This window comes from Hibiscus syriacus, unplaced genomic scaffold, assembly GCF_006381635.1.
Source record: "Hibiscus syriacus cultivar Baekdansim isolate YM2019G1 unplaced genomic scaffold, ASM638163v2 tig00110646_pilon, whole genome shotgun sequence".
In the NCBI taxonomy this organism is placed as follows: domain Eukaryota; kingdom Viridiplantae; phylum Streptophyta; class Magnoliopsida; order Malvales; family Malvaceae; genus Hibiscus; species Hibiscus syriacus.
In genome coordinates this window covers 691,663-708,289 of record NW_024062810.1, presented here as the reverse complement: position 1 = coordinate 708,289, position 16,627 = coordinate 691,663, and the positions used below count along the sequence as shown (strand labels likewise).

The 16,627-nt window shown below is 35.5% G+C and overlaps 3 protein-coding genes across 4 annotated transcripts; all 3 read right to left on the bottom strand.

Moving 5' to 3' along the window:
- Positions 1-762: 762 nt before the first annotated feature.
- LOC120137002 (kinesin-like protein KIN-6) lies at positions 763-2,272 on the bottom strand. Its single transcript, XM_039152887.1, has 6 exons — positions 1,944-2,272; positions 1,728-1,857; positions 1,452-1,651; positions 1,212-1,335; positions 1,041-1,135; positions 763-937 (listed from the first exon to the last, which is right to left on the bottom strand). Exons 1-6 carry the CDS (start codon positions 2,270-2,272, stop codon positions 763-765), a joined length of 1,053 nt encoding a protein of 350 aa, XP_039008818.1.
- A 1,346-nt stretch (positions 2,273-3,618) lies between these two features.
- Positions 3,619-7,002, bottom strand: LOC120137013 (receptor protein kinase CLAVATA1-like). Its single transcript, XM_039152892.1, has 2 exons — positions 4,222-7,002; positions 3,619-4,139 (listed from the first exon to the last, which is right to left on the bottom strand). Exons 1-2 carry the CDS (start codon positions 6,815-6,817, stop codon positions 3,781-3,783), a joined length of 2,955 nt encoding a protein of 984 aa, XP_039008823.1. The 5' UTR covers positions 6,818-7,002; the 3' UTR covers positions 3,619-3,780.
- A 1,885-nt stretch (positions 7,003-8,887) lies between these two features.
- On the bottom strand, positions 8,888-13,673 carry LOC120137004 (synaptotagmin-2-like). Of its 2 annotated transcripts, none has more exons than XM_039152889.1 (12): positions 13,305-13,673; positions 12,804-12,902; positions 12,662-12,712; positions 12,442-12,565; positions 11,819-11,937; positions 11,309-11,410; positions 11,008-11,082; positions 10,692-10,768; positions 10,364-10,610; positions 9,779-10,129; positions 9,304-9,435; positions 8,888-9,138 (listed from the first exon to the last, which is right to left on the bottom strand). In XM_039152889.1, exons 1-12 carry the CDS (start codon positions 13,413-13,415, stop codon positions 9,010-9,012), a joined length of 1,617 nt encoding a protein of 538 aa, XP_039008820.1. In that variant the 5' UTR covers positions 13,416-13,673; the 3' UTR covers positions 8,888-9,009. The 2 variants fall into 2 exon arrangements, with proteins under 2 accessions (XP_039008820.1, XP_039008819.1); XM_039152888.1 differs by having other exon boundaries at positions 8,888-9,141; positions 13,305-13,672.
- Positions 13,674-16,627: the final 2,954 nt, after the last annotated feature.

Here is a 16,627-nt window from a genome sequence, read left to right as displayed (position 1 = left end):
AGAAGAAAAGTCTCTTATTTCTTCGAATAGGAGTACACCCTTTTTAACATAGCAGAAAAAATAAAAAAGAAAATAATCTCTAATATTTACAAGGAAATAATCTCTAATAATAAGCCTATCCCTAAAAATCAGTAATTAGAACATGACTAATATTTACAAGGAAATTCCTAGAACTAAGGTAGAGAATCTTCTTAATTTAAGGATTTTCAACATTACCTAATTTAGTTGTTTCCTAAGATAAGGAAACAATGTGTATATTTAAATTTTGTATTTTTCTACGTAAAAAAAATATAATCAATCGAGAGAAAAACCAGTTTTGACAGTAGAAGACTCCGAATCCAGTTTTGTCTAATACATTAGATAAAAGTTGAAATGAAATTGTTACCTTTTAGCATTATTATACAGGAACCAATAACATGATGCAAGTACAAAAACAGTTCTATGAAATTTTTAAAACATTTGAGATGCAAAACTTTCTTAATGTCCCATCCAAGAGTTCTGCATTTAGTCACGTTAAAACTTCCGCTGAAACATTTAGTTAAATTAGAAATTTCACAAAGTTTTATTGCTATTGGCTAACAAAAATTTAGAGGCCTATCCTAGGTTTAAATAGCATTATGACATGTATCTATGGGCATTTACATATACAACTATTACGCATATAAACTATTTGTCGAGCAATCGAATGTTTGCCAGCATGTTTGCATTTTATCACACGACACATTGTTTGTTTTTCATACAAATTTCTACCTGAAAAGGTAGTTAAGTAATAACCACATCTTTAATCAGAAAATAAGTAATACCTGATTTCCAGTTCTTTTCTCTTTCTGCTCCAGCAAGGTCAACTATGGATAATACAGCAGAATTTGATTGTTTATCATTTTCTGGATCAGACATTTCAGTACCTCCCCTAATGTTGATGATGCACTGGGAACGGCTGCAATGATGCCGACCAGTAATCGAATTAGTAAAGTTGCATTATGATATGTTTAAATGCGATACAGTCGTTTAATAAAATGATAGTATAATTAGCCATTCACCTTGACTGGCTGTTGGCATTTGTCATAGCCGTAGAACGTCTCAGAAGAGCACGAGCTATCAACAACTCTGCCTCAGCAACATCATGGACTAGAACCTGTTTGCATGAATAAAGGAAACATCATAATACTATCTTCCCGCCATAAATATATAAAGGGGAAAAGGGAGAAAACCTCCTGGAGCCCTTTAATGGTTGATTGCTGCATAGACAGATCTGGTCTATCAGAAGTTAAATCGCATATCCTCTCCGCTTTTCCTCGCTCAGCACATATTTCGAAAATAGATAAGTAAAATTGCCTGCACGGTTATTATACAGATAAAAAAAAACCCGCATAATTCAATGTTGCATGTTTAATATATATAGACATAATATATATAGAAATCCTTTTATAAGTTGTGAGATCCTGGATTACCTTGAGGACTGGAAGGCACACCCTTGAGCGGACTTGAAAATCCGTTTGAGTGTTAGAGGAACCATACCAGGTTCACGGGAACTTCCAAAAATTGTATGTGTCTTGCCGGAGCCTGTCGACCCCAATGCCGCCAACATTCCACTTTTACCGTTGAGGAAATTCTCAACCAACGGATTCACCATCTTTTCGTATACTTCAGACTACAAAAAGTTGCCAGTCAAATCGTCAGAATAAAATTCATAGTATTAACAAAGCTATGTCAAAAAAAACACATACCTGAGTCGACTCATCTGAAAACACATAAGAAAACCCTTCATAAATCTCCGATTTGACGCGTTTAGTTTCTTGTAGATGCAAAGGAGGTGACAAAGTAACCGAACAAAAATCCTGGCTCACCGAAATACAACTGTACTTTTCATCAGTGGATTTGTCTTCTCTTTGACGCTATTCTTTTTTGATGGATTTTGAGGCCAAACGTTTTTCGTCCTCGACCTAGCATGTTGATCTCCTGCGTTATTTTTTGAGCCTTTAAGTGGCACAAGAGGACGGATTCTCAAAAAGACTTTGAGGTTTTCTAGGACTGAATCTTGCGGAGGTGATGTCGAGGGCGAGGCGGCAGTGATGGTGGGGGAATTTTGCCGGATTTTTTCTGAGAGAACATCTTGGATTGGAAACGAAGAAATTTTAGGCAATTCAGAGGATGAAGTGGACTGAAGCGGAAGTCGAGATGCATTGAATAAGGAGGTAGACCTGGCCTTACGGTGTGGGTTTCGACGGACGGTGATCAATGAATAACTTGGTGTGGCGGTATTGGTCTCCATTGCATTTCTCACTGCACTCGGTTGAAATTCAAATGGCGGAGAATATGATTTAAATTTTTGGGAAATCAAGAGAGGACATATATAGTTAAAGAATGAAGTTGAAAGATGGCCCATTGGCCCAATAGTTAAAACTATATTGGAAGGAAGGCGGCGTCCAGTACACTACTTTCCCTTTTCAAACAACCAACAATGGGCCTAAACTCATCGAAGTTGGAGTGGATATGATTATGACTTTAGGATAAATTTAAACTTGATAAATATAATAAATCATAACGTTTTCAAGGAAGTTAGGATTGAGGTTGAATTTAAATGAAACTTGCTCACTTATTCTTTATGAGAAGGTTTGTAACGAGTATGTAGGAATATATATAAGAACTAGATTTTACAGGTTTTGATCTGATTTGATCTTATAGGGTTGAATCGTTTCTATTAGATTTGGGTCAGAGTTTTTTTAAAAAGGTCGATCAAATTCGAGTTTAAGATAAAAAAAATATTTGATTCGATTTGTAAACAACATGAGAAAATAATATTATTATCCTTGTAGATAATCATAATCATATCTCTATATATATATTTCAATTAGATCTATACTTTATCTAATAAATATAAATTATATATATTTTTATATTTTATCGATTCTATTATTTCACCCTAAGAATTAGATCGAATTTTAGTTTGAATAGAGTGTCCCTAAATTTAAGTTGAATCTAGTGATTGATGGAATGATAGAATCTCAATTCAACCAAAAACTGATGATTACCTAAGAATATGTGAAGCTACTAAAGAAAGTAGTGGTGAGTGTTCGGTCGAGTCAAAAAGTTTTAAGTTATTCGAGTTGACGAGTCTTATTTTATAACTCGTAATTGACTTGAAATTTTTTTCAAGACGAGTCAAATCGAGTCAAATTTTTGAGTTTCTATTTAAATTTAATTATAAATATTTACAATATTATGACATTATTTAATTCAAATTTGAATGATATTTTGTAACAATATACAATACATATATATATGTATTCTTATTTTTTTCATATGAGATTTACATATAACATACAAAGTCGAGATACTCGAATAAAACTTAAAAATCAATATACAAATTACTAAATATTTCAAGTTATATTTTGCAACTTGAATTGAACTTAAAATTTTTTCGCATCGAGTTTATGAAATTATAACTTGAAATTAATTGGAGTCGAAAAAAATCAATTTTTCGAGTCGAGTCGAATTTTTATCACTCCTAAAAGAAGGAGCTTAAATAAAGAAATTTAAAAGTTAAAACAGTTATGGTCAAACCTCAAACTAGTACATGGTATATAAAAATATGTAATAGTGGTGCAAATACAAATATAAGAAAACTAAAACAAACTCACATACAATTATCCCCCATCATGGAAATTAGTGCGACATATTTCGAATACCCAAAACCTTACATGGTTAGAAAATTATTACAGTTTCCTAAAGTTTTTATTTTTTTTAATTTTTACTACAATGGGCAGCAGCTGATGAGCATCAAAAGGTGATGAGGCATGGGCTTGGTGTGGACTGTGGAGGATCGGTGAGCATGTGAACAACTTCTCTCATGGTAGGCCTGTCGGAGCTCTGATCTTCAACACACTTCGTAGCTACTTTGAACAGATGGATGACAGCCGCCGATGGATACTCTTTCAACCTGGGGTCCACGATTGCCAGCACTGAAGCAGGATCGGACGGCTGAGGGTGTTCTGATATTGTCTTCCTTACCCACCTCACAATGTCCACCCCATCTCCAAATTCCCCTACAGGTTTTCTTCCTGCTATAAGCTCCAACAGCACAACACCAAAACTGTACACGTCGCTTTTCTCGTCCACCTTCAACGTGTAGGCATACTCTGTTTGCATATTTCATATCAAGTCAAAGAGCTGAAACAAAGTATCCAGAAGATTATGTTAAAAAAATGGGTGAATTCAAACCTGGCGCAATGTAGCCGTAGGAACCAGCAATGGCAGACATGCATTCCGAGGCACCCGCATCTTGCAAAAACTTAGCCAACCCGAAATCAGCAACATGAGCTTCATAATTTTCATCAAGTAAAATATTGTTGGACTTGACATCCCTGTGTATAATCAGAGGCGAGCAGTCATGGTGAAGATAACAGAGTCCCCTGGCAGCCTCCACAGCAATGCTATACCTCCTCTCCCATTGCAGATGAGCACCCTTTGAACCGTGCAACATTTCTCCTAAGCTCCCATTAGGCATGTACTCGTACAACAACAGATTGGTGTCCTTGTTCGATACGTAACCCAACAGTCTTACGATATTCCGGTGCCTGATCCGACCCAGGGTTTGAATCTCCGCCGAGAACCCGTGGTCGCTTCTTCCGGTTCCACGACCCACTAATCTTTTAATTGCGACTTCAAGACCGTCCGGCATGGAACCGCGATAGACAATTCCAGCTCCACCTTTCCCTATAATGTTCTCTTCTTGCAAGCAATCCAGCACATCATCGGCTTTGAAATCTAGTTTTTGGAAAGCAGTGAGCTTCCATGCTCGTGATTTCTCGAGTCTCTTCTTCCTCAATCTGTACACTGTGGCGACCATCATCAGCAAAGCTGTGATCAGCGTAAGGATGGTGATAACAAGCTTTGTAGCAGTGAAAGATGCTGCATGCCCGTGACCGGAACCTTCAGCTTGGTTCACCAAAGATGGACAAGTAACCTGGTGCGGTAGGCATAGATTGGGGTTTCCGGTAAACGAGCTGCCGTTGAAGGCTAAAAATTGGCCACCGGTGGGGATGCTGCCACTGAAATTATTAAAAGAGAGATCAAGAGTTGTGAGACTCGTCATGTATTGGATTTCACCAGGGATTTCACCGGTTAGCTGGTTTCGAGACAAATTGAGAAAGCCCAAATCCATCAAATTGTTAATTCCTTTTGGAATTTCACCGGTGAGATTATTCTGACTGAAATCAATTGAAGTAAATGAAACACACCGGGTGATTGAAGGAGGGATTCGACCAATAATATTGTTGTGACTGATGTCCATCGTTGAAAGCGAGTTGATATTAAAGATTTGCCCAGGAATTTCACCGGTAAATCTGTTCATTCCAAGAGATAAAATGTGTAAAGAGCCCAAATTGCCAATCGCTGGAGGGATTCTACCAGTGATCCTATTGTTTGAAACTTTTAACTGAGCTAACGAAGCACCAGACATCTGGGATGGAAGTTCTCCGGAGAAGTAATTGTTGTCAGACTCGAACATAATCAGCAAGGGCAAGTTGAAAATCCCAGCTGGAATTGTTCCATTAAGCTCGTTGTTCTTGATACGAATATTGATAAGAGACTTGCAATTACCAAGTTCTTCAGGGAGTGGACCATAGAAGAAATTTTTCATCAGAACTAACAACTTCAGCCTCCCTCCCTTGCACAAATCCCGTGGAATCATCCCAGTGAGGTGATTTGAAGCAACGTCCAGCATCAAAAGCTTCCCATTACGGCCAAGATTTTCCGGTAATTTAAGAGTGAAGTTGTTTCCCCAGAGTTGAAGCACTTCGAGGTGGGGAAAATCACCAACGAATGACGGGATTGGACCGTAGAGATTGTTTCTGAACAAGTTGAGAAGTGTAATGTTTTGTAAGGCAGAGAAACTCTCGGGTATCTCCCCTGATAACCCGTTATTGCAAAGATCAAGCGATTTCAAGCTGATTAAACCAGAGAGTTGAGGAGGTATACGGCCAGTAAGATTGTTCCGCTGAAGGAAAATTGTGTGCAAGTGCTTCAAATTGCCCAAACTCGCAGGAATCTCGCCGGTGAGGTTGCAGCCTACCATGTCGAGCAATTGGAGTTGACTCAATAAGCCAAACTCAGGAGGAATTCCTCCATCGTAGGTGTTGTAATATCCAAGATACAAGAGTTTCAGGTTCTTTAAACGACCTAAAGCTGCAGGGATTTTACCCTTAAAACCGTTGGCGTTTAGACCCAGGTATTCCAAGCTCCGGATGTCACCGTACTTCTCCGGTATCTCTCCCGTGAAATAGTTGCCTCCAAGAGATAGATGCTTTAGATTTTTCAGGTTCGCCACCTCAACTGGAAGACGACCCGTGAAGTTATTGTTGTAAACATCAAGAATCTCAAGCTGTGTCATACCAGTAAGTATTTCACCAGGGAAATTGCCTCCGAGAACATTGTTGGAGATGTTTAATACCTTGAGACAAGTCAAGTTTCCCATCTCCACCGGAATATATCCTGTAAGATTAACCATTGATATTGTGAGGTTTACGAGCTTGTTCAAGAGCCCTATCTCCGGAGGAATGGTGCCAAAGAGAGGAGCAAAGGACACATTGAGAGCAACAACACGCAAATCCTGGTCGCATTCAACGCCAGAGAAATGGCAATGGGCAGATGGAGATGATGAGGATCCCCAGTCGTGGAGACCTGAACCTTTGTGTCCAATCATGGAAGACTTGAGCTTCAACAGAACTTCAACATCACTGTAACCATTGATGCTAGTAGAAAATAGTAGAAGATTCATAGAAAAATAGAGGAGAAAAACACTGTAAAAGCTTCTCATGTCTCGATATTCGACTGTTCGTCTCCTCGCTGAGAGAGAGAGAGAGAAATGAATGTAGCGTTAACTCTATGCAGTGCAACTCAATCCTGAGATGCTACGTTAAGTAGTAGAGTTGTGCAGTGCTTAGTAAAGAGAATCGTAGACCCCAACGTATCGAATTTAGATAAACAAATACAAAATCTGAAAAGTCTACGAGAGAGAGAGAGAGAGAGAGTATGGATTGCATGGAACCCGTAACACCCTTCAATTTAGTATGCTCCAGGTTCCCACCGCACATTACAATATTTCACGATGGTGCCTTAACAACGATTCTGATACCGGAGTCTTACTTTTTATTACAACACTGTATAAGTCAAAACTGACGTTAATTTTATTAGCTTATAGAGAAACCTTGTCATTTCCTTGGATCAAATCATGAAACCAACCTCATTTAATCATGATTTTTACTCTTTCAGCTTTAGGGATCATCAAATATCAATGTTGATCCTATCCTTTTGGGAGACTCAAAAGAAGACCGGAGAAGGGCTTTTCTGGGCCCTGAGTAAAGTCTGCTTATGCCCTTTCCAGAAGAAAGAGTACCCTTTCCCCACTGACCCCGGTTTGTTGTTTTCTCTAATCTGGATCGTCCAGACTCCAGTGATGGTTCCTTACATGACCTCTTTTGTTTACCTGTTACAGGATCAATGGTGGAAACTCTTGATCATCTTGGTCAAACGTTTATATTTTTATCTCAGCCAGTTGGAGGTATCGACAATATTGAAAATGTTATTCGAAATCAAATCGTGGACTTTGTAGTATATATTATTATTATTATTTAATATATTTTGTAGTATATATTAAAATCTTGGCTTAAAGTGACTTTTTTTGTTGGCTATCTTTATTCTGGGGGAAAGAAGCCATTTGAGAAAAAAAAATGTTTCCTTGTAGATTACTACACGAGCTGTGTTAATGAAGAGAAGCATTTATTCGGTTTATTTAGATCCACTATAATAGCAGCAGCATAAATTCATATGCTGTTTTGTAAAAATATGGGGTGTTAGTGGAGAATTGTCTGCTAAGAATATTAAGGGAGTGTTTTAGGGAATAAAGATACCAACTTTTAGAGCAAACAAAACCTATTTGGGTATTTAGGTTTGGCCATATTTTTTTTTAGAAAATTTGAATAGCCCTCGTTCTCCATTCGTGCATGGTGAAATGGAGAATCCATCCAAAAATATACCCTTAAAATATATTGGAATTGGAAGAAACAAAATGAACGATTACCACTTGCAGTGCTTTAAAGGAGACACTGAGCTCCCACATTCCACTTTCCTTGAATAATAAATGGTGTATATAATCTCAGAGTTTGTAATTCTGAAACTTTGTCTACATGATCCAAATGAAATCTATGTTAGCCTATTTGACCCCAAAAAAAGGCGGGAAAAGAGCCGAGGTTCCTCAAGCTTTTTCTTACGTGCCCAAACCTGAAACCCCCATGCCCTATATTAAGCCATTATGAAAAGAAATCGACAGCTTTGAAGCATCTCCGCCAGAAAATTCAAGCTATAAAGAAATGTAATTATGCCTACTTTTACCTGTTTTAACTAAAGCGAAGTTAATGGCTTGTTTTTTCTTCAACAAGATTGGGATTGAGCATCGGTAGATGATTGGCTTGCAGTCATTTCAACATAATATAGTTCCATAATTCTTCAACGATACCGCAAATGAAGAATATTTTTCATTAATCGAAGAGAATGCAGTATTAGACAAAGGTCATACTTACAGCCCGCAGGATTTAAGATAAGGGCTGTCATAACTCATATGATGGTTACCGACACAATTGTTTCTTAAAATTTTTAAATTCTAATATAATTTTAGTATTAATTTTTAATAATTTCTATTTATAATCTGTTTTTGTCTCTTAAAATTTTATAAATTTACTCTTCTAACATAAAATCTTGTGTCTGTCCCGGTCTACGTGTGTGTGTATATATGCATAATAGAGTTGTTGAACAGGTTAGAGATTTGCAACGAAAATTATTTACTGACATTAAGCATGAATTTAAAAAAGAGTGACGAGAAGCCTTTGATAAAACGTAGAAGAGAAGGGTAAAACAAAGTGGCAATGATATATAAATTGCTAGCAACAGAGAACAACTGGACTAAAATCTCTTACAAACTTTCCAAAAACGAAAAAGCAAACTGTGACATACTTAAGAAGTTCTCCACTGCAATTCAATTTGAATCCGACCATTCTTTGAGTCAATGAGATGATACCTCTCATTGATTCTTCTGTTATTAACAACATCAGCTAGGCTTATAGTAACATGCCCCAAAGATTCCTGGCAAATCATGTGAAAAGGTACAGTCATTTCGATACATAAAAGGAAAATGAAAGAAGAAAACGATGAAAGTTCAACGTTGTCATCTAGTGTGACTATTGAGTTCAGAAAAAGGATTTAAAGAAGAAAAAGGATCCTATCATGCAAAGATAACGAAAAGTGAACCTTGGAATGCAGTAATCCTATCCTGGAGGATGTACTGAAGATTTCCACGTGAAGTTTCTCATTTGCGGGAGGTTCATCCAAAGTAAACTGAAATTCCTCATCCCATCTTGGATCTCTGTTTTTCCTTGTACGCTGTATCAATGCAAACATGATTGTCAATTCCGTATGGGGAACCAAAAAGTAAGACAAATAACAAGAACACAAAGCTCATATAAGCAAAAGTAAAAGGCGTAGCACTACAGCACCAATTTATCAATCAACTGGGAGTGCTTATAATTAGTACATGCGAGCGAGCATGATTTATCGAATATTTCCAGATTTTAAATGGTTGCATCAACAACTTAATGGAAATTCAGTTAAAAAAGTTAGATGCATTGGAAGTTTGGCACCATAGTTGCACACCATTATTTCTTCCAAGTGAAACCATGCTTCAACAAACTATTTAGAATTTACAGCATAGGTTTATGGAACATACCTTTGTTTTTCTCTCCTCCCCTTTGAACAACAAACGCACATGTGGATTTGTGTGGTACTTTCCTTCGAGATCTTCAGCTTCATGCACAATAACTACAAGCAAACCTCCACCTTTTGGTGTTCCATCTGGGGCTTTTTCTATCATATCTGCTTCCTCAGTGTCATCTAACATCTCATCCTCCTTGAAAGGTTTGTACATGACTTCGATAACAAGCTGCCCCCGTGACTTGTTGTTTTGTGGATCATCCGTGTTCATATTTTTCTTCAGATCAAGAGTTAGAACTTTTGGCTCATCAGGTGTAAGATCTTTCAATGGAACAATATTCATGCCCATCTCTTCATGTGTGCCAACCTGAATTAGTTAACATACAGCTTGAGAAATACTGGAATACATGAGGAACATGCACAGGCAGGCATGGAATGCTTAGATCCTAACAAAGTAAAGTTTTCCAACAAGGACAGAAAGAACAGTGACACATCCCATTATATGCACACCGCAACGCCAAATAAATTGGTTAAGATGGTCACATTAGGAACAACCTCAGAACCTACAATTAATCTAGAAAACAGATAAAATGAATCATACCTGGTCCCAGTCATAGACTTTTAACTCCAAAGTTTGAGCATATGGATTTTTAATAACAAAACTAAATTCCTCATCCCATTCAGGGTTCAAGTTGGAGCATTTCACAGTAGTTTTCTTCACCGCTAGTTTTTCATCCATTAAATTTAGTTTCACATAAGGATCCGATTTGCCGAGGAAATCTTTCTTCTGAAGCTTCATTGCCTTCAGAACTTTAACATCAAGAATTCCTAAAGGTCTCTTCACAGCTCTGCAAATTAGAGGAAATTTAGCCAGTAAGAAATAGAATCTCATCTGTAACAACTTGAAAGCCCGGGATATGCACACTTACATTGCAGGATCCATTATTTGCACTTCTAAGGTTTGGGGCCACAGATACATATTTGCAACTTGATCTTTTATGAGCTCCTGTATGAAGAAAAAAAGTCCTTACTATGCAAAGAGGAGTTTGAGGGTGTATTGGGAGATCTCAAACTTGATTCCTCGAAAATAAAGGGGGTGATGACATTGTCTATCTTATAGATTAGCAGTGTACTGTAAATAAAAAAGGTGGAGAGGCGAACCATCATCCATGAGCTTAATAACAGTGTTCTTCGTCACAAAAACTTGTTCTATCACGAGGAGATACAAGAAATAAAAAGTATTACCTGGACAAACATGTATAATCCAGGAATGGCCATAAGATCTGCCCCAAGTAACTTCAGCCCAAAGTCAACATGAGGCTACAAAATAAAGAATAGATGATCAAGAGAAAAGGGAAGGGAAAAAAAGAGGCAAGAGAGTAAGATCCTTCTATAGACACTTATGGCTTTTCTAAACAGAACAATGCTTAGAGATAAAATTGACATCATGTCCATAATATTGTCCATGAGAAGCTACAATGCAGCATAAACCTAATTACTGAATAAATAATCATATATGACATATGGCTTGTTAAATACAACGTACCTTGTTCATTAGGGAGACAAATATATTGGCGAAACAAGGAATGACACTGACCAACGGCTTCAGAGTGATTCGAGGAAGAGCAAATACTTGCAAATCAACAACCTGAAACATTAAAAATATCAATAGTCCCCACTGGAGACAAATTTTTTTGATAAAAGTAGGAGGTCTCATTAAAAAACCCCTTCATAATTAACCCTTTCCAAAAGGAAAGGAACAAATAGCGGAAGGAGGAAAAGAGTACCTCATTTTATTGATATATCATAAATACAACAACAAACCTTTGCATTACATCAGAAAAGACTGTCCTCTAAAAATTCAGGAACATCCTATAAAACACCAGACAGTCCCCACTGGAGACATACAAAGGTTCTCTTTCTAGCTCTTGCTAAATCATTTTGTTTCATATGTGTGCACACTGATATTTGTTCATGATAGAGGCACAGGCAGATATACAGAGTCTATACACATTTCTCGTATGCCTCTTCATGCCACCAGTACACTTGCAAATACCTGAACAGTGGCTTTTAATCCATAAGCTTTAACAGCGATTGTGATGTTAGGATTCGCTGCCCACTTAATTGATGGTTCCATTATAAGTTCCTTGTCGTCAGTAACATAGACTTTCATTCCTGGCATATGATTAAATCAACGACAACTATCACTCTGTGAAAAATTGTGCAATAACAAGGGAAAAGAAAAAAATAGAACACATTTTGTGCATATAACCCAACGACATCATAACCACCATGTGCATACTACAAAAGGTCATTGTTGTAACCCATTTCCCTTTAAATGACAATAAGCAACCATGTACTGTTCCAGGTGAAAGCTTTTCAGTACTTTTCTTGAATTATTATACTACAAAAGGCCATTGTTCTAACCCATTACCTGTTTATCACAAATGAAATGCAAAGGTTATTCATATACATACATAAACTCAGCACCTCATTATCAACTTATATGATGCCTTCTTTTCAATATATATGATGACTTGGATAAATATCTCTCCTTTGAATGCAGAAAAGAAGTCTAATAAAGTGATCATTTAAGGGGAACATATTTGATATGCCACATGTGGTTCAGCTTATGTGTGTAAATGTTTAGGATTATCTAATAGAGGAAGAGGAGTCAACCTTGAAAATTTGGTGGTACGGTGCCAAGAGTGAGAGTTTCAAATTCAACTGAATCAATTTTGTATTGTGGAGTTTGCTCATCAATAATGGGCTTCGCTATACTCTTGGCGGTTGCACAAATTGCCTAGACAACTTTAGGTGTCAAAACTCAGCAGGGAAATTAGAAAAAAGGGGGCCAAACAAAATATAACAGATCAAAGATCATTGCAGCTACACATACCTTGTCCATATAAGGCCACATGCACTCAAGAAATTTGTTAAGCCAGTCAACCTTCAGAGAAAAAACAGTTATTACCTTGTTCAGTAAGTTAATCCAGTTGAGACAAAACATCAGAGAAACCCCAAGAAAAAGAAAAACATACTCGGTCGAAATCTGGATTTTTGACCCACAGAGGGATCTCTGGAAGCAACCGCTGCATAGTCTCTGTGTCATCCTCGACCAAAGGATGAACTTTTATATCCTAAAACACACATGTTAACAACCAAAAAAGAAAGAAAGAAAGCAAGAATGCAACCAAAAAAAGGCTGAATCACGAGTCATGACATTTGAGGCAATTTATGATGTTTTGCTTGCAAATTAAAATCCAATGCTGTATAAATCTTTTCATATTGAAACTGGAGATGAATCCATAAACCAAAATAGGCTCAAGACAACACCTGGATTAAACAGAAATCGGATGCCATATATTTTATCAGACCAAAATAAATAAACAGTTGATCGCTTAGAACAGAGTTTTCATTTTTATTCATTTTAAACTAATAAAAGGAAAAAATTCAAAGCTGCTTATGGAATATATCAAAATTCTGCACCAAAAATAACAAAAGCAAAACATAACGAGAATTCAACAGAGAAAGAACCAGACCTCAACATCAGTAGGCAGAACGTATATGAATACGAAATAGCCAATGATCAAACCAATTGGAGTCCCAATTCCGAAGCCGAAAATACCCAATATAGTGCTCAGTATACCCATTTTTCTTTCTAAAAGATGCCAAATAGTTAAACAAATAGGGCAGAAGCTTTTCGCTCTGTTCAAATAAGAATAACAACCAAAGAAAAAAACCCAGAAAAGGAATCTAAGTAACAGACATTCTTGATATAGGTAAAATTCAGGAAAACAAAAAGGAAACAAATGCTGCAAAGAGATCTTGTCGATGGTGTATCATGAAGAATGCATTAAAGGAGGCATTTACTTCTTGTGGCCTATGTTTTACGTTCAACGAAGCCTCCCGGTGTTTTGGACCTATACAACGGATCTTGCTATGAAATATTCTTCAACTGCGTGATATTTGGCCTTCGGCCGTCTTGTCGGGTTGGTTGGTTATGATTTATGAATTCCTTCCGTTTTTTTCTTCTCTCTTGTGCTAGCTTAAAAACAAACTAAAAGTCCCAAAAGTCATTTTCTTAGAAAAGAATTTTAAGGAAATGAAATAATCTGAAGAAAATTAAAGGAAATGTAGTTGGCATGTAATAGAGAGCAGTTTGTGACAGTATGAGAGCTGAAAATTATGATGAGAAAATACGATATTAAAATATATATATATATATATTGAATTGACCATCCATTTAATTTTATCAAAAGTAACAAAACATATATATATCACAACTCAAGTGATTTAGGTGATAAGAAAATTGTTATTATTTTGTGAGGTCTTACATTCGAGTATCAAGATTGTAAGAGGTGTAAATGTTTAATATTAAATAATTGAGAATTATTTTTAAATAAATATTATATATATATATATATATATATATATATATATATATATATATAGTTTCAATTCATCTTTTTGCAATTTAATTCTTCAATATTGGATGTTTTTCTTTTTATTTCAATTCCTTCGTTGTTTTAAGTTTATTTTATATGATCCTCCACCACAGTAGAATACCTATATAATTTTAATTTATTTTTTTTAATAATTTTATCTCAACTTTACATTTTATTTTCTCTGGTCATTCAATTGCAACTCTTTATAAATTCTTTCTCCCCACAATTTTTTGTCTCATTTATACTCCCATCAATATATTATTCTTTAAATTATAATATTATAAACATATTATATAATTTTAGAAGTTATTTAATTTATTAAATAACATCACAAATCTTACTTACACATAAAAAAATAGGGTAAACTACAAAATTGGCCACTTTTGTTTGAATTTTATAAATTGTCTCACTGAATTTAAAAAATATAATATTTGACCACTTTCGTTTCGTATTAATTAAGATGTGGTCACTGAAAGATAACATCCGTTAAACCTTTAATGGTTTGCTGACGTGACACGTGAATATATAAAATTAAAATTACATTATTTCCATGTAGATAATACGTGGATAAAAGTTTTGGTCACTTTCCTTTCATATTTGTACACTTCTGCTCACCAAATTTAAAAAACATAAGTTTTAGTCACTTACATTATTGTTTTTATTAAGTTTTGGTCAATTACGTTATTGTTTTATTAAGTTTTGATCACTTAGACGTTGAATATCGTTAGTTTGATGACGTGACCTATTAGTAAAATGTTTTAATTTTTATTTTAACTCCTAAACTTTAGACAAAATACTGATTATGTCTCTTTTGTAAATTCAAATTAGCTTTGGGACAACATTTCAGTTCACCCATTTTTTAAATGTTTTTTTCTCCAAAACCCCTAATATTGCTCATTTCTCCATGCTTATTCTTAAGACATTTATGCTCCATTGCAATAACATTCTTATTTCTAATTTATTTTTTCCACAAAAATTATTTTTAATGAGTCGGTAAAACCACTCAACTTATTTCAACAACAACAAAAAAGCAAGAAATCAAAATAATGGATTTATCTCATATATCCTTATATATCAAAGTATTTCGAAAAAAAGGACTTTCGCTTTTTATTTTCAATATTTGGAGTTGATACGTTATATACAGAATATAGCTAGGGCGCTCTCGTCTCAAAATCTGAATATAACAATCTTTATTATTTGAGGCGGTTTGTTTGGGCATTTATCAAAAGAGGGCAATTGCTTCGAATTTGATCAATTGAGATAACGTAAATAATAACAATATAAATATAACAATAATATAGATATTCATTCGAACATTCGAATTCAAAGTGGATTCTTATTTTTATTTCTGTATTCTTTTTAGATTCAAGGAATAATCACTGAATAAAAAAACAGATACTAGATTCATAGGCCCCTACCTTATAATATAATGAAAGACATGCTTGATGGAAAGATTAGATCACATAGAGTTAACGAATGAAGTGGGTTCATTAACAATTCACAAATGAAAAAAATGGTAAAACAAAATTCACTCCCCTTCTATATCTTGCATCCATAGTATTTTTTCCCTGGTGGATCTAGGGATGGGCATGAGACTTGAACCCGATAGGTTTCGACCGGACCCGACCCGATCGGGTCAAATTTTTTTAAAAAAGTTCGGGTTCGAGTAGTGTCAGGTTTTTTTGAAGGTGATGTTCGGGTCGGGTCGGATTCGGGTTTAAGTTGAAAAATACCCGACCCGATCCGATAAAAAAATATATATTTTTACCTTATATATTTAGAAATAATTACAATAATACCCCTCTATATATTATTTTTTTCAATTAAATCACTATTTTTAATGAATAAAAAAATATTTTTTATTATTTTGGGTTGGGTCAGATGAGGTTTAGATTTTATCTCAAAAAGTCTGGTTAGGTTCGGGTCGGTTGAAGGATGTAAAATTTTTGTGTTGGGTCGGGTTGGCCGAAACCCGACCCATGGCCATCCCTAGATGGATCTCTCTCTCATTTAATAAAAGTCTGAAATCTTGGATTACTAATTGGAGGAATGTTAGGCAATCTGAAACCTTTTTTAGTGATATTCAAGAAAAGAGTATTCTAGAACAATTCATAACAGTAGAGGAACTCTTCCTGTTGGACGAAATGATAAAAGAATACCCGAAAACACATCTACAAAAATTACGTATAAGTATCCACAAAGAAACAATCCAATTGATCAAGATACACAATGAGGATCGTATCCATTTGATTTTTCACTTCTCAACAAATCTAATCTATTTTGTTATTCTAAGTGGTTATTCTGTTTCGGGGGAATGAAGCACTTCATATTCTTAACTATTGGTTCAAGAATTCCTATATAATTTAAGCGACACAATAAAAGCTTTTTATATTCTTTTATTAACAGATTTATGCATT